Source organism: Crinia signifera, chromosome 2 (genome assembly GCF_055691185.1).
Source record: "Crinia signifera chromosome 2, ASM5569118v1, whole genome shotgun sequence".
In the NCBI taxonomy this organism is placed as follows: Eukaryota; Metazoa; Chordata; class Amphibia; order Anura; family Myobatrachidae; genus Crinia; species Crinia signifera.
The window spans coordinates 354846407-354870868 of record NC_139218.1 but is presented as its reverse complement, the minus strand read 5'-3'; the positions used below and the strand labels follow the sequence as shown (position 1 = coordinate 354870868).

Here is a 24462-nt window from a genome sequence, read left to right as displayed (position 1 = left end):
CGCTAATGGTGCCTACACAAGTAGCGATGTTACTACATCGCTCAGAAAATGCCCCTACATCACTCTGGGCCTTATTTTAGTTCACTCTTTCTGACAAAATCCTTCTTAGATGGACAAAACCATGTGCACTGCAGGGGGGCAGATGTAAAATTTGCAGATAATTAGATTTTGGTGAGTTATTTTGTTTCTGTGCAGGGTAAATACTGGCTGCTTTATTTTTACACTGCAATATAGATCTCACTTTGAAGTAAAACCCCACCCAAATCTAATTCTCTCTGCACAAGTTACATCTGCCCCACCTGCAGTGCACATGGTTTTGTCCATCTAAGAAGGATTTTGTCAGAAAGAGTGAACTAGAATAAGGCCCTCTGTGTCTAGTTAATCACCGGGGAACACTGGCCCTGACAGATCGCTCAGTGGCTGTGCAGCGATGTGTGCTGAGCGTTCTGACCGATCTAGCATCGCTCATCTACACACATAGCTATATGTGTAGGCCCCATGAGGGAGCCTGAATTTTTCTTTTATAGAGGAAAGTTCCTCTTTAAAATGAGATGCCTGGTACAGTAGTTACACCTTACAATGCAAAGTTTAAAAAAAAATCTATGCATGGGGCGTTATAATGCCCAGATCCGGTCGTTAATACTTGAGTGCCCAAGTTTGCCTGGTGTTCAAAATGGTTTCTTTTCTATCATGCTATCTATATTGTTGCTGAACATTTTAAGCATTTTATTCAATACTGTACAAACTACTGTGGCAAAGAAAACAGATTATTATTGTGAGGTTTTGTTAATGAAATCCTGTGTGGAGAATCTGGCATTGTTGCTGTTTTGAAAAGGAAGATTAATGCCAAAGTATTACCCACAAAGGTTTATTAAAAAAAGAAATAATAATAATAATTAAAAAAAAAAACTTTTTTGGGTTAGTTTCCATTGTCATGGCAGGCAGTATAAGCAAACGTAGTATATTTTAAACAATAAACAAAGAATAATTCTGTGTAGGAACTGTATAAACACATTTCGGATATTGATACTAATACAATTTCTAAAAATTATACATTTATTAAACACCAAGCAATTGACAATAAATTTGTATATAGAGAATTCTCTGGTACGGGGATTATTAAAAACAGTTTGAATAATATTGCTCCAGTGATGCTGATATGGGGAACAGTTCAATAGTACAGTTCAATTGTACCGATATTGACGGCACCAAATACTGTAAATAATAGTTACCAAATGTAGAATGGGATGGTATGGCTCCTATATTGGAGAAGATGGTAAAGAATGTCCTGGAGAATTACCCAGCATATGGATCCGGATTTACTCAGTGAGAGTGACGGAATTTTCGGGTTTGATGTGCTCTGTACACTCAACTCGATCTTTGTTTTGAGAAACTGAGACTGTGGAGTCCTCTGGATGATTAAGCCGGTCCCGGTGGTCTGGTAACTGGTGCAGCTGGAGTGGGAATGGATGGTGGCTCAACGTGTTTCGACGTGTTAACATGTCTTCATCAGGAGCAGTCATCCCACATACAGTAGGTATCTATGGGGGATTTTATCACTTTTGAAGCTTAGTGCATCCGGCCCAGAGTGTAACATGTCAGCTGATTTGCTGCTATGTTATCTCTCTCCCAGACTTATTGGGGTTATTAAAACCTGATGGCAGCCCTGTTATTTCACAAAACAGACAATTATTGATCTACTGCACATACATACAGATCATAGCGAGCATGCCAGAGGCCAAAGAACAAATAAATCCAGCATCTTTTCTGATCGCTAGCCATATACAAGTAGATTGACAGGAAGCTGGAACTTTGGGGTGGCAAAACCATCTCTTTTCTGGGAGTGTCAGGGAAAACGCAAGTGTACCAAGGGGTTGTCAGGGAGGGTGTGTGACGTCAACTCTGGCCCCGATCAGCCTGTTACTGTCACACAGGCAGAGTAGGTTTTGGGTTATGCACAGACTGCACACACTGGGAAAATCATTCGATTGTGAGTAGCGAATGGATTTGCAGCTGGAAACTGACTTGCACGGGGGCGGGTTTTCACTCTGTCCGGGCGGCGGCTATTTAATTGTAGGGCTCTGCTAAATCACCCAGTTGCAATCGTCTCTGAATGACCCCATTAGAACATATGACCCATTCTCTTGCTGCATGAAGTATTATGTTCTGTCTTTTGTGTGTACAGAAGTTTAACCACATTTTCCTGGTTGAGCAACACAAAATAATAAGACCGTACATGACTGACTTGATGATTTACTTAGCTAGTTAATCTGTAAAAGCAGTCATGTAAGCTACAGCAACACAAAATTAATCACAGTGCTAATACATTCCAGTACGAGTAATGCTAATGCTATAAAGTCTTTTATTTCCTCTGTATTTTTTGCTAACACTGTACAGACTAGTTCATTCTGGTTGCAATGTGTAATAAATAAACATGGTTTACTATATTTTTGGGTTGGTACTCCAATGTAAAGTACAGTATAGCAGTTTGAGAGGGTATGTTTGAAAAAAATGAGAGGGTGAAGTGATTGGGAGATCTTTCATAACATTCCCAGCCTTCGGGACTGCAGAAGAACCCCCAGAATATGGCCAATACCCCCATAATAGGGACATATATGAAGCTTTTGTAAACCAGACTTAGGAGGTTATTGTGATCGCTGGGCTCTAAATTCGTAGGCCGGCTGATTATTGATAGACTGCACATGCGTTCCTGATCAGAGCGTGCATGAGCAAGGCCATCCAGCGTCTTTTTATTCACAAGCCGTATGAAAGTTGATGGATTGGAAGCTGGCATTTGTGGGTGGTGACCGGACATTTTTTGGGAGTGTCAGGAAAACCTCAGGCGTACCCAGGCCTTTTAAGTGAGCGCATGAGACGTCAGCTACGTCTTGATCAGCCTGTTTCTATTTCATTGGCCGAGTAGGTTCTGGGTTACGCACAGACTCCTAAAACATTCCATGGTGAGTAAGTTGCGAATGGATTTGCAGATATTTGCCGATTTGTAATATACTTTTTTCCAATTTCTCTTATTGAAGCTTCAGCAGTCGATAACATGTTTAAAAATAAATATACAGTAGATTTAATCATCAAGGGCTGCAACTGAGCTAAATGTCCAATAAGAGTCATATTAGCGCTGTTCCATAAGAACAATACAATAAGACAATGATTATATTTAAATATCTAGTAGTACACAAAATCACAATGCAATGTTATTGGAGGATCATTGAGGAATATGTATGTTTCATACCAAAGGGTGTTTCGGTGGTAAATGGTAGGATCAGTGCTATTTTTCAGCAGGACCCAGCAGGAACTCAGTTCCTGAACCTCTAATTAAATATGACATCATCAGGAACTAAAAATGTACTTTCCATAAGATTAGTTTTATTTTAAAGTCACCTGTGAGTGCCTTTGGTTCTAAATACAATATATACATCTATCTCTCCCTCCCTCTCTCTATTATATATATTATTTTTTATTTAATTGATCCACCCTCAGACCTGGAGTTCCTGCACCTATTTTCCCAGAAAAATAGTACTGGGTAGGATCTATGTAAAACTCTCCAATGTTTAAAAATATTTTTTGGTACGCACTTTTTGAAGTGACGCCTCCAAGCAGTCCATGTGAAAGATAAAAAATAATAATTAAAGAGTAGGGGGATTGCTCTGAATCCATAATTGTAATACAGGTTTACTGGCCGTTGATGGAAAAATCAGTTTCCTGACGGCATCCGGTATTTTTATAATAAATAATTAGTTATATATAAATATATTTGGTTTTATAACCAAATATTGCCCATTCCATTGCGATCTGCAATATTTTTCACAGGCCTTTCAAGACTTTCACAGGGTGGAGTTTACTCTGGCAAGGTGGTGCAAATAAAGTCCCCCATGCACAGGTCCGATTTAGTTTTCATCCGATTTCATTGGATCTGGCCGAAATATCTGATGAAAAGAGGCCAAATCGGATGTGTTTGACATCTGTCAGATCGGATACATCAGTGACACTTCGCGGATGCTTTTTAGCACTATCAAGGTGCTCTATCATGGGGGTAATTCAGGTTGGTTTACAAAAGCAAACTCCTTTAATGGGAAAAACCCTATGCACTGCAGGTGGGGATGATGTAACATGTGCAGAGAGAGTTACATTTGGGTGAGTTATTTTGTTTCTGTGCAGAGTAAATACTGGCTGCTTTATTTTTACACTGCAATTTAGATTTCAGTTTGAACATACCCCATCCAAATGTAACTCTCTCTGCACATTTTACATTTGCCCCACCTGCAGTGCACATGGTTTTGTCCATTAAAAAAGTTTGCTTTTGCAAACAAACATAAATTAGGCCATGGTGTAATATGTATAAGGAGCTCTACCGTGGTGATGTGTGTTTATAAGAGGCTCTACTGCGATATAACATGTGTAAGCAGCTCTACTGTGGTTAACATGTATAAGTAGCTCTACTGTGTGGTGTAACGTGTATAAACAACTCTCCTGTGTAATGTAATGAGTATAAGTTGCTCTACTGTGTGGCAAAAAAGTATATAAAGGCCTCTTCTCTGTCTGTGGCATTACATAAAAGGGGTACTACTCTGTCGAGTAATGTGAATAACAGGCACTACTGTGCGGTGTAATGTGAATTGGTACTATTCAGTGTCAATGCCCTTTTCCCATGTAGCCATGCCCTTATATTTTGCAGTGCACCTTCGGCGCACACTCTTCCTCTTTTCCACATTAGGAAACTTTTACCCAAGCTCCTCAAAGGCTAGAACCGGCACTGTCATCAGGATTTTTTTTATATTTTTTGGATCCACCCTTGTATAGAGCCAACCCTGAGAGTCTAGGCAAATGACATGTGATTTACTTGTTGTAGAGGGCTACAAATATGGCATTTTTCCAGAGACCTTGTGCAAGATTAACTTTAAACTCCAACATTGTGGAAAGATGAATCCAATCATGTTCCGGTCTCTCTTCTGTTTGTGAAGTTAATCTTATACTTGAATAACTGCATTGCAATAGGCTAGTGATTCACACAATGACGAATTTATAGGCCTGAAGTCATGCAAAAAAAAAAAACATCCTGCTTTTACAGGAATGTGCCTGCTACAGGACAAGGAGATGTCTGGTTGTCTAAAGGAAGTAGTTTACATGCAAAGATATGTATTCATCTATGTAAATAAGCCACTTTAGGATATATCCACCAATACTAAATGAAAAACTTTGTAGAAATGTATTACAGCGTTATATAGATCAACACCAACAGTCTTTTCTGTTCCCCAGCCAAAGGGAATATTCGTGCTTGAGTATAGCGCATACTTGCACACTTTGGGCCCGATTTAGCTTATCTGCGTTCTCTGCTATGCTTTAGGTCTCCCAGCACAGGGCATTCCGCCGAGCACAGGCGTTGCCTGCCTGGCTGTTGCAGTGACCAGTGGTGCCTCTGATGGCTGTCTAGGCGCTGTGCAGCTCGGCAGGTATGTGTTCCCTGTGTGATAACTGTACTGCCTCTGCTTATACTGTTACCTACCTGGCTGCTGCAATGACCAGTGGCACCGCTGATGACTGCCTAGGTGCTGTGCAGCTTGGTGGGTATGTGCCCCCTGCGTCTATATCCCCCTGGGTGCTTCTAGCATATGTGTAGGGGCTCTACACACTCATTTCATGACTGTAACCTACGGACTTTGTACTCATATTCCATTCACCTCCTCTGCTGCCGCCGCTGCTGTCTGCAGAGTATAGCAGACAGCAGCAGAGGCTATGTGTGCCCCCTGTCCAACCTGCGGACGTGATTTCATGTGAGTGCTGCCTCCGTTTGAATGTTTGTATTTGTGTATATACTGTGTGTATAGTGTTCCCGCTAGCCTAGTTTTGCAGGGCGTTGCACCCTACCCATTTTATAATATACTGAAAGCACCCTGCCATTTTGTCTGTGCCCCTGCCCCCACCTGGAAGAGCTAACAGGCCCTTAACTTAGCAGCAATTGTTAAGCGGCTGTCACTCTTCCCGGTGCCCCGGCAGTGCACTTACACAAGATAGTAGGGAGTCGGTACTTTAATCAGTGCTGCCCTGTTGGATTCAGGTCCCAGCATTGTACTTACACAAAGGGAGTTGGGACTTTAATCAGTGCTGCGGTGCCAGATTCAGGGCCCAGTACTAGTGTTCTTACACGGAGGGAGGACACAGGCGATGCTTCTGCAGATTCCGGTAGTGTAACTGAGCCTACAGTATAGCCGTGCTGGATCTGCACGGCTGATGGACGCTGACTGACTGTGCCATGGCTGACTGACTGTGACTGTGCTGATTTTTTAATTTTGCTATTAAATATTTTATTTGTATTTGTGATTGTTATTCCCTAGCGCCCTCTGAACCCTTCTTTTTGCTACTTCTAGCCTATACCGGTATGTGTTCGTATATCTGTCACTGTTTAACTGTACCAAACTGGCTGTTGCACAGCAATCCACGGTTCTCCTCATTTCCAATCCCCTTTCCTAATTGATTTATAAAACTCCAAGTATTTGCAAGTATACATGGCCAATAAAGTTGATTCTGATGCACAGAAATGGAAAGCATTCAAATAACTATGGTATCCCCCTGCCTATGCAGCCTAGCTGCGAAGGCATGCGCCAGGCCACCATTTATTATTGTATTCTTGTGTCATTTATTAAATCTTGTTTATAGCGCATTTATTGCTTTGATATGTTATAGGGTAAATTTACTAAAGCTTTTAAAACTGAAATGAGTTGATGTTACTTACCCATAGTGACCAATCACATTCTATTTATCACTTCTCGATTGCATCCTAGAAAATGATACACACAATCTGATTGGCTGCTCTGGGCAACATCACCTCTTTTAATTTTTAAAAAGTTTAATAAATATACCCCTATGTCTCCTCAACATTTTATCTAACAGCAATTCTGATCTTTGGTTCGGAGTACAAATAATGCAGATAAATGTCCAGCCGGGGGGAATACAGATGGGAAATGATTGAGAAACACTACGCCATATATATTACATTTACTTTACAAAGTGCCTGATTCAGACCTGGGTATATTCACAGCCTAGCGAAACAGGTAAACCGCCACCCGAATCCCCTCACTAGCATGCCAGCGGATGTGCACACTAACACATGCACCTCTCATGCGGCTCTCAACATTGAATGATTTTTCCAGCCTGGACTGACTGTTCCAGCACCTGCTATCCGCCGAATTCAGGGGAGGCGCTGACATCATGCGACATCACCCACTCAGGGGTACGCCCAATGGTTTAATGGGCACGCCCTTAAAACACTGGGCGTTCCCCTGCTTTCGCACCTCCTGGAGGGGACATGGCCCGCTATGGGCCCCATACTTCTTTATATTCCTGTTGAAAATAACAGTACAGGGCACCATCTGGTCCACCTATAGCAGGTTCTCAAACTTGGTCCTCAGGACCCCACACAGATCATGTTTTCCAGGTCACCCGGCAGTGCACTCATTACTCATTGACACATTTTAAAAGAACACAGGGGGAGCTAATTATTTCACTTGTGAATCTGTAAGACCTGCAAGATCTGCATTGTGTGAGGTCCTCGGGACCGACTTTGAGAACCTGTGACCTATAGAATGGAAAGAATCACCTACTGTAAGTGATCATTTTATAAATATTAAAATATACTGTATTTGAGAATAACGTACCTAATGTACATATATTGGGTTCAGTGAGATTTCCTGAGTACAGAAAAACATTGGCAGACTGTTAAAATGCTGACATTCGCTATGCTGACATGGTGAAAATGCCGACACGCTCAAAATTTAAAATGTCAACATGTCTTAAGGGCGACATGAATTTTTTGAGGGGTGTCTATGTTGACATAGGTCGACATGGACCTCATATAAGTGTATGAAGTCCCCTCACATGGCTCGCTGCTATGCCCACTTGTATAAAAATAATAAAAACCGCATGTTGGCTATTTTTCATTACATTAATGTTGCCATTTGACCGTGTCAGTGTTTTGACCATGTTGGCATAATGAATGTCAGCATTTTGAACATGTCAGTGTTTTGACTGACTGCCAGTGGTTGTCAGTATTTGACTGTCGGTAAATTGACGGCCTCCACATATATTTATATGGCACCGAGAATGTACAAGTAATTTTAAAAAATGACAAAAAGCAGCACAGAATGGAAGCAACAAAAGCAATGACCAAGTTGGTTCCCCTTCCAAATCTATATTAGAGTTGGGGCACAAAGAACACCAAACGAGGAAGGTTCTAAGTGCTTACATTTTGTATCCAATGTTTGTGTTGTTTCCCACAACAGGCTCATGCCCGTGTCTGGCATCTCTATAACAGAAAATTCCGCTCTTTGCAAAAAGGACAAGTGTCTATAGCGCTGGCCTCTCATTGGATCACACCAGTGAACATGACCCAACACAGCTTCCGCGAATGCCAGAAATCGATGGATTTCGTTCTGGGATGGTTCGCCAAGCCAATATTTATAGACGGGGATTATCCTCAGTCCATGAAGAACAACCTATCTTTGCTTCTGCCTGAGTTTACAGAGGAGGAGAAGAGGTTCAATAAAGGAACAGCCGACTTCTTTGCACTTTCCTTTGGACCAGTTCTAAGTTTTCAACTGCTGGATCCAGACATGCGTTTCAGACAGATGGAGTCTTTGGAGTTACGGATGCTACTGTACTGGATCAACATGGAGTACAACAAGCCACCAATATTTATTGTGGAGAACAGTTGGTCTATTGCAGGTTATGCTAAGTGGGAAGATGCAAATTACATGTATTACCTCAAGAAGTTTGTCATGGAAACTTTAAAGGGTACGTTATATGCAGGCATAAAAATTAGATAAATTAGACCAATAAAGCTTCTGTGATTTATCTAGCACAGTCTATGAAATGACAGAAGCTGATTGGTTGCTTTATACAGTACATCTATCAATGTATGTTTCTAAAGCTATATAAAATAAATTGTTGTTTGTTAGTCGGTACAAAAGCTGCATATGATGGGGGGGACGGGGGTTAGGGTTAGGCACAACAGCAAGTATTAGGGTTAGGCTGCTTTGGGGGGAGGGTAAGGGTAATGCTGCGGGATAGAAGGGGGGGGGGTGAGGCAAGGAGAAAATAAGTATACTTACCTGACCCCTCCTTCGGGATGCTGTGGTGTGATGATGTAAATCTGCCCACTGCTTCCTTATCTGACTTGGCTTCATGTACTGTATATTGGGTCTAATTCAGACCTGCTCACTAGGCTGTGTATATTTGGAGTCTAGCGAGCAGGTTAACATCACCTCGCCGCCCCGGCTAATGCACGCCCCTCTGCTGCCCAAATCCCCTTGATACACTGCGAGCGGATGTGTATGTGTACCAAATCATATGGAATCACTCCCAGGAAGGTCCAGGGGCAGTTCAAGGGAAATTGCATCTGACTTCAGGGTCAGACAAATCGTTGTAGTGTATGGGGCCCTTTACTGCTGATTACATCATTGTGCAGTATTCAATGCTGGTTTTCGAAATGTGCAGCGAATCCTGTTAAGGATTTGCTGCACATTCGCAGGGTTCCGGAGGGCTGGAGCATTCGCTGCCAGCCCTCCGTTTCACCCTAATTCAACGCGAATGCCGCAGGGAGCTGGGGGACGGCGGCAGGCAGGGAGAAGCCTCCCTGCCTGCGCTGGACACTGAGGGGGTTAAGGAGGGCTTGCAGGGACACAGGGAGAGCCCCCCAAGAGCTTGCAGGGGGCTGGGATAAGGAGCCGCTGCACTCACTGGTCCCGATCCTGCATATGTAATGATCGGGACCAGAGTGCTGGCGAAAGAGTAAAAAATAAAATAAAAAAATTAAATATATATTATTGTGCTTCAAGCACATGAATTCAAATAGCATGCCCCTTCACAGAAAAACAAATCTGATTTTTTGACACCAAGAAAAAAAAAAAAACCTTTATTATAAAAGATCACTTTCCAGTTCATCTTAAAAAGATGTCGAATGCAAAATGGTTCAAGGTTTTTGGTAGTCTGCGCACTGCCCTCTCGTGCGGTGCTAGCTGCTTCACTGCCCGGTTGACCGTTCCGGGTTGGTTAATGAATTGCCAAAGGGGGGGGTTTTAGTGTAGCGCTCCGCTCCTTGGGTGTGGGGTGTGCGGCTGATCCCGATTAGAAAGAATGTGCAATGGGTTGGTTTAAAACAATTTTACTTCAAATGGTGCAGTCACATAAACAATTAATTTCAATTGAAACATTTGCTGTTACAATTATTATTGCAGTCAATTGTAACAGCATGTATATCAATTGACTGCAATAATAATTGTAACAGCAAATGTTTCATTTGAAATTAACTGTTTATGTGACTGCACCATTTGAAGTAAAATTGTTTTAAACCAACCCATTGCACATTCTTTCTAATCGGGATCAGCCGCACACCCCACACCCAAGGAGCGGAGCGCTACACTAAAACCCCCCCCTTTTGGAATGCAAAATGGTGAATCATGGCAAAAATCAGGGAGAAAGCAATTCGCCATCCTAGCATTGAATACACTCTCAGCGAATCCCAGTGAAAATCCCATTGAAATACACCAGCGAATTGCAGCGAGCATGAAATGGAGAACTGGACGGCATTCACTGTTCGCTTTCGGCGAACAGTGAACATTGAATAGGGTGAATCATATTTTCAGTAAAAAAAAATTCACTGCAAGGAGTGAAAACAGCCCGATTCGCCGAACAAACGGTGAATCGGGAGCATTGAATACTGGCCGTTGAGTGGTACAGTATCAGCTCATTTAGGAACAGAAAAATGAACAAATAATCTAGGAAAACATTATATTTATTTTAGAGATGTGCAGGTTCTGATTTACTCTGATTTCAAAGCAGGATCTTATTGGCTATCCCAAATCACATGACAGTTGTTGACAGTTGATAGCCAATAAGATCCTGCTTTGAAATCAGAGTATATCAGAGCAAATCAGAGCCTGCACATCTCTAATTTATTTAGTCTTTTTTTTTATTTGTAAATAAAGCCAAAATTATATAATATAAAAATTCTTGTTCTGCTCTGAATCCTTTTCAGCCATTAGAACGGATGGAGTAGACATTATCGGATACACTGCTTGGTCTCTCATGGATGGATTTGAGTGGCACAGAGAGTTTAATGTCAGACGTGGACTGTTTTATGTAAATTTTTCAAATCCCAGCCAGGAGCTGATGCCTAAATCCTCAGCCTTGTTTTATCAGCAGCTTATTAAGATGAATGGATTTCAACCATTACCGGAGGATCAAGCTGTAACAGGAACTTTTCCATGCAATTTTGCATGGGGTATTACTGCAAGCACAATACAGGTAATACAAGCTTTTATTATTATTATTTTTTTTTATTATTATTATTTTTTTTAATAACCTATTATTTTTTTTACCTATATACTCTTATATACTAATATAAAGTGTGTTTGAGGTTATGTAAATACTGTAGATGAAGGAGGCATTAATTAGATAGACATTTATTCCTTTGAGTGCCAACATGAGAGAGATGTTCATAATATCTGCTAAAAAAGCGTCCCTCACATTTGTAATATAAATTCAAATATTTTTTTTTTTAAATAGATATTTTCTATATAAGGTAAACATTACAGTTCATAATGATGAATTTAAATCTTTGCTTGCCAATTTTTCACACCTATTTTCACCATTTTTTTTTTAGCGCTCAAAGGGTTAATAGACAGAGAAATGGTTGTTCTAATTACTAAACAGACCCCACAGTGACACTAATAATGTGTTTATAGTTATGCAGCAGGTTATTCAGTGTAAATGATTGCTGCTTTAAAAAAAATTGGAAAACTCCCCGAAAAGTGTCTCACTTTCTGATTCTCACACCCTATTACAATTGGCTCTTAGTATTGATCCTTAAATAACACGTATTTAACATTGGGTCATTTTTTGGGGGGGATCAAATGAGTTTAGCTATGATTAGTGAAACAAAGGGTTCAGACTATGGAGTTGATGAGGGCTATATTCATTAAGACGCCTTTTTTCAAGCAATAACATTAAGTACAAGCAAAATTGAATATAGAGGTGGGGCCTATTAGACCGACAGAGACAAGGGTCAACAAAGGGCAAATAAATAGGGCAAGAGAAATCCCCAAGTGTGTTGGTGCAGACACTGTGATATACGGCACATAGAACAGAAGACTGATCCCCTCCATGGACAGTACAGAGACATCTCCCTATGCCTCTGTTATGCCATCATACGTCTCTGCATGACACTATTATGCCATCAGATTCCTCCACATACCACTATTACGCCATGAGATTCCTTTGCATGCCACTAATATCCTACCAGACACCTCTGCATGCCACAGCTATGCCGTATGCCTCTGTTATGCCATCATACTTCTCTGCATGTCACTAATATCCTACCAGACACCTCTGCATGCCACAGCTATGCCGTATGCCTCTGTTATGCCATGATACTTCTCTGCATGCCACTATTTCGCCATGAGATTTCTCTGCATGCCACTAATATCCTACCAGACACCTCTGCATGCCATAGCTATCCCGTATGCCACTGTTATGCCACCAGACTCTTTTTACATGCCACTATTATGTTATGCCAACAGAAACCTCTGTATGTCTCTATTGTGCTAGCAGATTCCCCTGCTGTTACAGTATGGCCCTAGCAGGGAAATTTGTTCTTTCCCAAATAGAGCCTGATTCTGAGATTGGGGAAACCGTATCTGTGTCTTTTGCAATGGCACTACAGCACTTCCCTGGTGTATAGCCAAGGGTCCGAATATGCAAGGACTGAGGTGCTCACTTTCGGTGTCCATTGATACTGAAATACCACTTGCTGCATCTGAGACGCACCACGGAAACTAGCATTAGATGTATGGCAGATGCCGATTGGCCATCTGAATATGACATTCTATGTAAACGGTTCCGCATGCATGATCACAACAACTATAAGTCTGCAATACTCCCCTTAAAACACAAAAGTTACATGTGTCTACTAAGCCACCCCCGTGTTACCTTCCAGTCACCAACCAGGAATGCCCCATACATTGCTGCTACTGCATATATACATTTGTACTGTGGCTCTGTGTGAGTAAAACCAGGAGGCATTTGCAGAGGAAATCCTTTCTCCATTGCCACCACATCTGACTCAGGCACATACTGTAGCATGATATGTATGGCACACAGGGTTCTGGATGGCCATCTCCACTACTGGAGAGGGTGAGTCCATGTCCTGTCAGTCTAACTATGCAGAAGGTATGTGCCACTGGGAAGTGGCACATGTGGTGTCGGCATCTACCAGGTAAGCACCATTACAAACTAAATAGGCCCCTGCTCTCTGCTTGGATTCCCTGACCACAACAAAGGCAGGGAATCCGTATCTTCTTATATTATGATATGGCACTTTAAATGGGAAAAAAAACAATAGCTTACTGTGGCCAGCAGCTGCATGCACTCCTCATCATTAAAAAAATCCCTGCCTTCCAGAGACTGCTGCTAACCTTCATTAAGTTCCGCCTGGTGGGAGCAGAGCTTACTCTCTGCATGAATCATGACTGAGTGGACTCTGGGAGGAAGGGAAAGAGGAGGAAGTGCATCAGCATGTTCTGACAGTGATCTAGAACAAACTAATCATTGCTACCTGACTGGCAGACACAACCCCCTCCCCCATTTGTGGCATGCTACATCCTATCTCCTCACAGAGAAGACAAAGATTCAATGCAAAGTTCCACAGGCCCAGTGGGGCAAAAAGAAAAGTAAAGAGACGGGGTAGGCTAGGTCTCCCTCCACTAACACTGGTTTTGGCCATAAATAATTTTGGCAGATCTTGGACCAGAAACCTAAGGCACCCCTTCATGTGCCTCGAGGGACCCCAGGGTGCCATTCACAAAATGTGGGAACCACAGGTTTTTCTTCTGCTCTCTTATATGTACATTTATTTCTTCTCACGCAGATTGATACAACGTTATCCCAATTCAATGACCCGAGTGTCTATATATGGGACATGAATAAGACCAAGGCTCTTACTAAAGTAGAAGGCCTTAAAGTGCCCAGAAGAAAAACACATTGTACTGAGTATGCTTCTATTAGGCTACAAATATCTATGCTTCGCTCAACACACGTCTCCCATTTTTACTTCTCGCTGAAATGGACTTCAATCCTTCCTCATGGAAACACTTCCCAGATCAACCACAGCGTTTTACACTATTACCAGTGTTTCCTCATTGAACTTGTCCGGGCCAATATTACACCAGTGGTTGCTCTATGGCAGCCTATGGCCGAGCACCAGGGAATGCCTACAAACCTCTTTACTATGGGAGGATGGAAGGACATTCGCACTGTCAATGCTTTCATTCAGTATGCCAGGCTATGTTTTAAGGAACTTGGAAAATATGTGGGCATCTGGATAACCATGCATGAGCCCCTAATGAGAAACCACACCTCAGCTGAAGTACACAACCTCCTGAAGGCCCATGCTAGCGTTTGGCACCTGTATGACAAAGAATTCCGAAAAACGCAGAAAGCCAAAATCTCTTTGGCTCTTCACACTGATTGGGTAGAACCAGCTTCTCCCTTTTCTAGGAGTGACAACAACACCAGCGAAAGGAGTTTAGAATATGACATCGGTCGACTAGCAGAGCCAATATTCCTCAGCGGAGACTACCCCAAATTGGTGCGTGAATGGCTAAGCCTGAAGAGCAGCGGTCTCATGTTTGACACTAATTTGCCGCATTTCACCGAAGAAGAAAAGCGCATGATCAGAGGGACTTTTGACTTTTTCGCTTTGACCCATTATACTACGGAACTTGTGCAAAGGGAGATGGTGAATGGTAACCGATATGATCGTTTATTTGAAACCCAATTTATTACAGATATGACTTTCTTACACTCCACACAAAAAAATGCTGTGGTTCCCTGGGGACTGAGAAAAATTTTAAACTGGATAAAATCCAAGTATGGCAATATCCCAATTTACATTCTGGCAAATGGAATCGACGATGGTCACCTGGAAGATAGGTTAAGGATCTATTACATGCAGCACTACATTAACGAAGCTTTAAAAGGTAAAAAAATATATATATTCTTTGCTAAATTATTCACACACCACTACCACAACCTCACATCCTTTTCTTTTACACTACAGGTACTGACTGTACGCTGCCTTTAAAACTTCTTGATTGTTGTTTGGTTCAAGCCATTATGGGGTTTTAGAGGGCTATTTATCAGTTGGCGAGTTACGAAGGTGGATGCTTAAGTCCTGGAGCAATTCAGTATTGTTCCAGTGAGTTGATAGATGCTCCAAAAAGCAGCTGACCCCGAGATCCCTAACATTGCTACATAGGTATCAGTGTTACGTATGGGTGCCCTTCTGGCTGGCTATGCAAGAGTGATTTGAGTCATGGATGGACATGGCCACAGAGTGTACAGCCCTAGACCTCCTTCTCATAGAAAGGAACGAGGCTCTTGCTATCAACGTCATTTGCAGCTGGTTTTGGTTACTGCAAACAATCTGAATGTTTTCAAAGTTTGCTGAATACTAGACAGCCCATAAAAATAAGTGGTACCGGTCTCCTATCCAAACCATTCTCAATAACTATTGGCACCAGAAAAGGCTGCCCCTTATCCCCTCTCATTTTTTCCCTTTGTTATTGAACCACTTGCCCAACACATACGTAACAACCCAGATATATTACTATATATTTAGTGTTCCCAGCTGGCCAAGAAAAGACCACCACCTTTATATCTCCCTACTCCGTATCTCCCACTGTTCCCTTTACTCCTGTAATTGGGAATAATTCCATACAACTTATATTTTGCTGTTACACCATTAAACGACTGTTACAATAATATTTCTCTTTAATGACTTCAATAAGAAATATGCCAATGTAAAACTGACAAATTGGATTTATAACAAGATGTTTCTTTGTTTTACAGTATGTCAGTTTTGTTTGTGTTTCTGTTTTTCTTTCGTCTCTTTATATACGCTACATGCAGAATACCTAAATTATAAAATATACAATACATTTTTTTGGGGGGGGGAAAATGTGCCCTTAACAAACAAATGTGGAATCCTAGCATTTCAGAATGTGTAATGGGCCCATAGTGAATAATGAGCAGGTCCCCTAGTGACACCAAGGTAAGCCAAGCCCACAATTAAATATTGTTTCCGTCAGGTGCTAATGTAGATTTGGCGATAGCACCTGACAGGGGAAGATTTAGGACACACCATTACATTTGTACTGTTGTATAGAATGCAACTAGAAATGGGGTGAAAATGTGAATAATCAACATAAAGAGCATAAAACATACGCACGATAAAACAAAAGTAGAAAACGAGAGCAGATTTTGAGACACGTATTCATCAAAGAGAAAAAGCACTGTGCAAACATGATATTGCAACTCGATTTATAGCCTGCCCCATTCTATCGTCATGTGACGTCATCCCCTTGTCCTGAGCAGGCAGGGGAACACCTGCGTTCCCTAAGGCCCCACCAGCAATTGTATGGGCGCGCCAACCATTTTTGTGGGCATGCCCAGGAAACGCTGGGTGCCCACCCTGGTGTGCCCACTACCTGTAAAACAGGCAGGGAGCGCCCCAGTGAATGAAAATATTGCTGAAGGCGTTCGCTGCGGGGGACTGCACATATGCATTTGTGCCTATGCGCAGTCCCCCAGAATTCAGACATGTGTAAGCAGGACTGAATTGGTCCCTATGCCCTCTATTAAAAGAAGATGAATCAATGAATCAAAGAAGGTTATTCAATAATTTATCACTTTTCTCACCAAACTGGTGGAGTGACCAGCCCAACACGCTCCCTAATAAATAGACTACAGATGTACTTAGTTATAGCCCAAAAACAAATGAAGATACCCCAAGCCAATATTGTAGTTTTCTTCCTATAGGGAATAGAATTTATGGGAAGAATATACAAACTCCACACATATCCCATCTTGAATTTGGATCATACCCAGCTGGCCCCAGTTTTGTCAGACAGCTATGCAAACCACTGTGTTAACAGTATTTTGGGCAGCACTACAGCATAGTGGCTAGCATTGCTATCTCACAGGTCAAGAGTTCAAATCTGGTCTTGGTACATATGTATAGAGTTTGCGTACAGTGTTAAGGTGCGTACACGGTAAGATTTCACTTTCTATCCAACCCCTATTTAATCTGGGTCTGTATCTAGATCTGGGTTGATTACAGTGTTCACATTCAATTTTGACTATGTAGTACAGATCTGTACTATATAGTCTTGCCTGTCAAGACTATTTTTCTATTCGATTTACTCTACACGGGAGCGCGCATTGGGGTTAGATCTTCATCGAATGGAGAAAAACCATTCAATTTTCTATTAGATTTTGATTGGATTTTGCTTATATAAGCAAAATTGAATAGAAAAATAGTCAGTGGCAAAAGTAGCCCTGGCTACTCCAGGGCTTGGAGGAGCCAGTGCTGACGGGTTTTATGGGGCACACTAAAAAATACCTGCTGCAGCAGGCAGAAACAGCAGCGACGTGTGAATGCCCAGCGGCGCATTTCAATCCTTACTTACAGGTTGCCTGATGGCCAGGACTCCTCCTGGCCATCAGGCAACCTGTTAGTGAGGATTGACATGCGCCGCCAGGCATTCACACGTCACTGCTGTTTCTGCCTGCTGCAGCAGGTATTTTTTAGTGCGCCCCATGAGGAGGAGGGAAATTGATCCAGGCTGGATGTTTTTCATGTAATCTCTCCTGTGGGGTGTGGGCTCGGGATCAGTGTTCCCTCTAAGCTGTGCGCACGTGCGCGCGCACACACCTCGACGAGCGTGCGCACAGACATTACAACAGAGTGCACAAAGCAGCAGTGGTCCCTTTTTGCAGTTGTGGACTCAATTAATGTGTGTTTCACCCATTAACTACATTGTGTGCTGTATTTTGAATGTTTAAATGTTTAATATCATTTTGAAGTAAAGTTAACACAAATGCTGAACGTCATTTTCCAGTTATATATAAGTGACGCACAAAAATTTTAATTTGCACAAAGTTGCACAGCCAAAATCTTTTGCCGCACACAGGCTTCGTAAAATTAGAGGGATTTGTCCTGGGGATTTGATTATTGATTACAGCTTGTGCTAGGCTGCCCCGAGTCCTGAGACACCACTGATTAAAGGGGTTGTGGCTCTACAGTTGGCTGCGGTCCCCAACCCCTGCGCGACTCTTGGGTCACTCTGACATAATTTTCATGTGTTTTCAGGATGGGGGGAGCGCCAGAAACTTTTTGGCTGGAGGGAGGTAAATTTCTAGTTACGCCACTGAAAATAGTGCATATCTCACCGGATGTACCTTCTATAAGTTTCCTCTAGTTGCCTGACAAAATGACCATATGAAATGTGTGCTTTTATGTTAGGGAATGCAGACAGCAAACTCCAACAGGACAGGAACTGATATGAAGATTCTCTGTACAGTGCTGCCAATTGGTGATGCTATAGAATTGATCATAATAATAATAATAAGAAACATTTTAATATGAGTAGAAAACACTAATAAGAATATTGTATTTCATCTTTCAGCAACAGTGATAGATGGAGTGGATCTCCGAGGATACTTTGCGTACGCCTTCACTGACAAGATGGATCCCCAGTTGGGCATGTTCAAATATGTCGCCAATAAGTATGAGTCTAAAAACTCAATGGTCCTATACAGTTCCATCATAGACAATAATGGATTTCCAGGCCCTGGAACAACTCCGTCCCCTTGCCCAGAGGAGATCCTTGAGTGCTCAGACTGCCACCATTTTCAGACCAGAAAATATTTAGTTGCTTTTGTGGCTTTTGTTTGTTTTACGTTTGTTCTCTCTGTTTCTATGATCACATATTATTCAAAAAAGGGCCAAAGGAAATATTAGTATAAGACAGAGCAAACCTAGAAACCTTATTAGGAAGAGATAGGGGATAGAAGGCCCCAGGCTATGGGCAGCTGTAGGATTGGGACCAGCTCTCTGAGATTTCACCCATGATGCCAACAACACCTCTTGCTAAAAGGGTGCCTGGCGATTGCCAAAGCCAACTAGGGGAGCCTGAAGTACTACAGAAGTATCCAGTCAGATTAGTGCTTCTTCGCACTGTACAATACTGTGAATGGATTTATAGTAGAGAACCATGCGATTGGTGCTTCGTAGTGCTCTACTTTATACTGCGCTTTATACTGTTTAGAAGCTTCATAGGATGTGTAAGTCATTTATAATGAATGTAGACTCGGATTCTCAGCATACACAAAAACAAACATAAGCACAACTTAATTACTTCTTCTTTGCTAGCCAAATACTTGTTCCAATCTGTCTCATACCTAAGAAAATCATAACTCACCCCTTATAAGAGACCAGCAGAAGTTCAATGTCCCAGCTATCATTCATTTCTGATGATGACCCCCATAATGGTTGACTAAGAACTACAGTAGGATCTGCTTTTTTATGTAGACTTCCCTTGACAGACCAAACCTAGAAGAGTGATACAGTAGAGTGACAATAGGAGAGACGTCCTCCAATCTCTCTTATATCGGACTGGAGATCTGCTGTACGCTTTCAGTTTTTTATTTTCTGCCCGATAGTGTTGCTCCGACCTTACAGATATAAGTCGCCAGAGATGCTCCGATTCCTGCTAAGGAGTCTCATATTTTCTCACTGCATCTCATTTGCGCTTACTTATCTAATTGTAATAGTTCTTATCTGCTTAACTCTTACTATTCCGGCTCTGTGGCCATTGTTTATGTTACACAGTTCATCACACACTGAGGTCTTGGATTCCATCCTACCACAGCTCTGTATGGCATTGGTGAGTTCTCCCTGTGATTGTGTTGGTTTCCTCTGGTGTTCTCCGGTTTCCTACCACATTCTAAAAATATACTGGTGGGTAATTGGCTCCAACTTTTACAGATCAACAATAGTGTCAGGGACATTAGTAGTGGCTGCTAGGGGAAACCCATGGCTGAATTCAATTTTTAGATGTTATACAGTATGCAGGACATACTTGTGATGCTGTACATTAGGGGTGGCCAAACCAGTCCTCGAGATCTACTAGCGGTCCACGTTTTCTAAATCACCTAGCTGGTGCACAAATGTAGTCATTACTAACGGTCACATTTTCAAATCTGCTGCATTCATTCCTACTATAGATCCACAGGCTGCCTGTAAAACATGAACTGTTGGTAGATTGTGAACACAGGTTTGCCACCCCCTGCTGTACATGCACAACTACAAGCCCTGCAACAGTGCTTGCTTAGTGTTCTGGGGGAAAATGTTTCCACCATTGCAGGCATGAGTAATTTTCTCAGAATGTCTGTCAATAAGTTGATACTGACCTTTCCATGTCACCTAATTCAGCATTAGTTGCAGTTTTGCAAGAAATCGCAGGACTACAAGTCCTTCCACTAGTATGCGGGGGGGGGGCACAGGGTAAGGTACCCCACATTCCAGGTTCCTATCCCACGATGTAATAGCAACATCTACACCAAAACAATTGCATTTTTTGGATGTAGCCGGTAGGCCGCCGTTTTTCCCATTGCATTTGCTGCGTGTGATGGCACACAGCCGCCGGGACCCGCCTCCGTTGTCTGGACCACCACCCACCCAACACCGGGTCAATGCCCACCCAACGCTGCGTTGTCACTCCCCACCGGCACTCAGTTTAGGTGCTCACGCAGGCGCACTGCTGCAGGGCTTGCTGATATTGCTCCATACTGCGGAATGATTTATATCGGGAACACCGAGGAGACTACAAAAGGGTAAGGTACACGAGCAGTGATTCATTCTGATGAGATAATGGATGAAGGTGCATTGGGATCTGGGCAAAATATTTCCGCACAGGATTGCATAGTAATATGCGATACTATCGCAGGGATGTACCATCCTGCACATGCAGGGCCAGGGCCAAAAGGAGCCCATCTCTGCTATGCGCTCAGCCTGATGCCAGGGGGCTGATACCCTGGCGGCAGTGTGGTCTATAGCCTAATATAGGCTACAATTGGCAGTAGCCCAGGGACCCGAAGTAACCTATGGGGGATGCGACCAGCGGCGCTGCAGGAGGGATCGCAGCAGGGATCGGAGATTCCCTCCTGATACATTCAGGTGATACTTAGTATTTGCGGCTAACCATTTTCAAAGATTTAGCAGATAATTAAAAGATAAATGAGCCCCTAAACATTAAACAAATGACTATTACTGGTATACATTATTCTATGCTACCGCTGCATAGTAAAGGAAGATTACTACTGGCATGTATTATTATGTGTTTTATGCCATTCATTACATGAATATTATTATCTGCAGATTTTTAACCTTCAACATTTCTGTTGCACATATTTATAACAGTATTTCCTTTTCTCCGACTGTAAATCCACACTGCACTTTACCACAATTCCACATTGTTCAGATTGGACATTTGTGTATAAGTGCTATTGCACAGCATGTAGTTTAGTACACAGACGATGACTGCTGTAAGATCTGATTACATTTTTGGTACTCTTTACCTAGCACGGCGCCCACGATTTTGATCGTGGTCATCGCAGGTAAAAAAAATCGCGGGCATTGAATGCACTAAAAAATTGGGTGCGATGCGACCGACGCGATGCCCGCGATTTCCCATAGGGAACAATGTTAAATGTCTCAATTGACCCGATTTTCCTGTTCAATGCCTCAATTGACCCGATTTTTCCATAGGAAACAATGTTAAATGGCCCACAGAGGCCAAATAGCCACCCTGAAGTGTGAAATGGCCCCCACAATTGTTAACGCCACCCCACGATCAACGTTAACCCGAAGCGTGGCGAGCGCAGCGAGCCCGTGAGGGGCGGCGGTACGCGTCCTACGACCTTTTCATACCCCCACTATCCACGTCGGCGTGGAGTTGAGAATAGAATAGTGCCGAGCCCGAAGCGTGGCGAGGGGACGCGGATAACTTCACAGGTAAACGCGTCCCTTTGCGGGCTTCACAGGTATACGCTTCGGGCTCGGTGGCTCGCTGCGCTCGCCACACTATTCTATTCTCAACTCCACGCCGACGTGGATAGTGGGGGTATGAAAAGGTCGTAGGACGCGTACCGCCGCCCCTCGCGGGCTCGCTGCGCTCGCCACGCTTCGGGTTCATGTTGATCGTGGGGTGGCGTTAACAATTGTTGGGGCCATTTCACACTTCAGGGTGCCTATTTGGCCTCTGTGGGCCATTTAACATGGTTTCCTATGGAAAAATCGGGTCAATTGAGGCATTGAACAGGAAAATCGGGTCAATTGAGACATTTAACATTGTTCCCTATGGGAAATCGCGTGCATCGCGTCGGTCGCATCGCACCCGATTTTTTAGTGCATTCAATGCCCGCGATGGGCGCCCTTCTAGGTAAAGAGTACCACATTTTTTTTTAAATGTATCAGAATTTATATCAAACAACATGTAAATCACTGGAAACTAAATGTGTTATTATTGTTTTTAGAATATATTGTTAATTGTTCCATGTATTAATAAGACTATAACTATATTTGTTTTTCTGTGATTCTGAGGACAGGCCCAAATAATGGGCAGAAATTCTCGAAAATTTAAATTTAGAAACAAATACAAAGGAACGTAATGGCTAGAATGATAATATAAGTTTTGCATTGGTTGATGTAACAATCTTGAGAATATAAAGGCCTACAAATACAACTGAGATCATTCAAAAGAAATTTGGAGTACAGAATTAAAGACTTAAAAAAAAAAAAGTACAAATAAACATGAATTTACATTAATGAGAATACAATATTGCCACCTAGTGGTTACATTATGAAAAAAGCTGTGGACTTATGCAGTATATTGCAGTGGTTCCCAAACTGTGTGCCTAGGCTCCCTGGGGTGCCTCAGGACAATTGCAGGGGTGCCTTGGGTTGGTGGACCCGGATCAATTCATATTATTAATGGTCACTGTAACAGGCAAAACCAGTGCTGGTAGCTGCCAATCATAATATATGTGGACAAACAGGAGCAAATCCTGTCCCTCACCACATAAATGTGACATATACACACAATGTACTTAATTTAATATTTTTTCCTATATTTCTCAATAAGAAACATTTGGCCTAGGGGTGCATTGAAAACATTTTGATGCTCTAGGGTGCCATGATTCAAAAAAGTTTGGGAACCACTGGTATATTGTCTAGCCAAATTACTGTACCTAAATTGTAGCTAGATCTTCATAAGCACATTTGAGAAAAGCTACAAGCAAAATAAAATACAATAAAGAAAATGAGTTTTTTTTTTATACTATTTGCGGTACTCTTTACCTAGCACGGCGCCCACGATGTCCATCGCGGTCATCGGGTGTAAAAAATCGCGGGCATCGCATGCACTACAGTAACGGGTGCGACGCGACCGACGCGATGCCCGCGATTTCCCATAGGGATCAATGTTAAATTTTTCAATGGACGCGATTTTTCAGTTGAATGCCTCAATGCCCGCGATTTTGCCATAGGAAACAATGTTAAATGGGCCACAGAGCCCAAATAGGCACCCTGAGCAGTGAAATGTCCCCCACAATTGTTACCGACAGCCCACGATCCACGCGAACCCGAAGCGTGGCGAGCGGCGGCGGCGGTACGCGTCCTCCGACCTTTTCATACCCCCACTATCCACGTAGGCGTGGAGTTGAGAATAGAATAGTGTGGCGAGCCCCGCGAGGGGACGCGGATACCTTCACAGGTAAACGCGGCCCTTCGCGGGCTTCACAGGCATCCGCGTCCCCTCGCCACGCTTCGGGCTCGGTGGCTCGCTGAGCTCGCCACACTATTCTATTCTCAACTCCACGCCGACGTGGATAGTGGGGGTATGAAAAGGTCGGAGGACGCGAACCGCTGCGCTCGCCACGCTTCGGGTTTGCGTTGATCGTGGGGTGTCGTTAACAATTGTGGGGGACATATCACTGCTAAGGGTGCCTATTTGGGCTCTGTGGCCCATTTAACATTGTTTCCTATGGCAAAATCGCGGGCATTGAGGCATTGAACTGAAAAATCGCGTCCATTGAAAAATTTAACATTGATCCCTATGGGAAATCGCGGGCATCGCGTCGGTCGCGTCGCACCCGTTACTTTAGTGCATGTGATGGGCGCCGTGCTAGGTAAAGAGTACCCTATTTGCAAATCATTGGATTGTATGTTACATAGGTTACATAGTAAATGATATGTTCTGTTGAACAACCGCCTTTCCAAATTCCTTATTTTCACAACTGTAATGGTAAAGTTCAGTAACACACTGAATAGAATACACTGTACGACTGACTACAATACACAACAACCTGCTCTTGCTGATGTTACAATGATAATACTAATGTATTCCTGAGATTTCCGGTGCTTGAGCAGTACACAGTGTAATCAGCAAGTAAAGTTAGAATGGAAAATGAATATGACCAAATACTGAGCTAACCAATATGCTTTAAAGTGCATGAAGTGTTGATATTTAAATAAATACTTTTGCCTTCATCAGA

At 42.6% G+C, this 24462-nt stretch overlaps 1 protein-coding gene across 1 annotated transcript in view; it reads left to right on the top strand.

Annotated features, from left to right (window-relative positions):
• Positions 1-21594, top strand: part of KL (klotho) — a 47189-nt gene extending 25595 nt beyond the window's left edge. The window contains exons 2-5 of the mRNA XM_083169808.1: positions 8292-8802; positions 11045-11313; positions 13934-15044; positions 18534-21594. Coding sequence (XP_083025934.1) covers positions 8292-8802; positions 11045-11313; positions 13934-15044; positions 18534-18868 — 2226 coding nt within the window. The 3' untranslated portion in view covers positions 18869-21594. The remainder of the gene's footprint in view (positions 1-8291; positions 8803-11044; positions 11314-13933; positions 15045-18533) is intronic.
• Positions 21595-24462: the final 2868 nt, after the last annotated feature.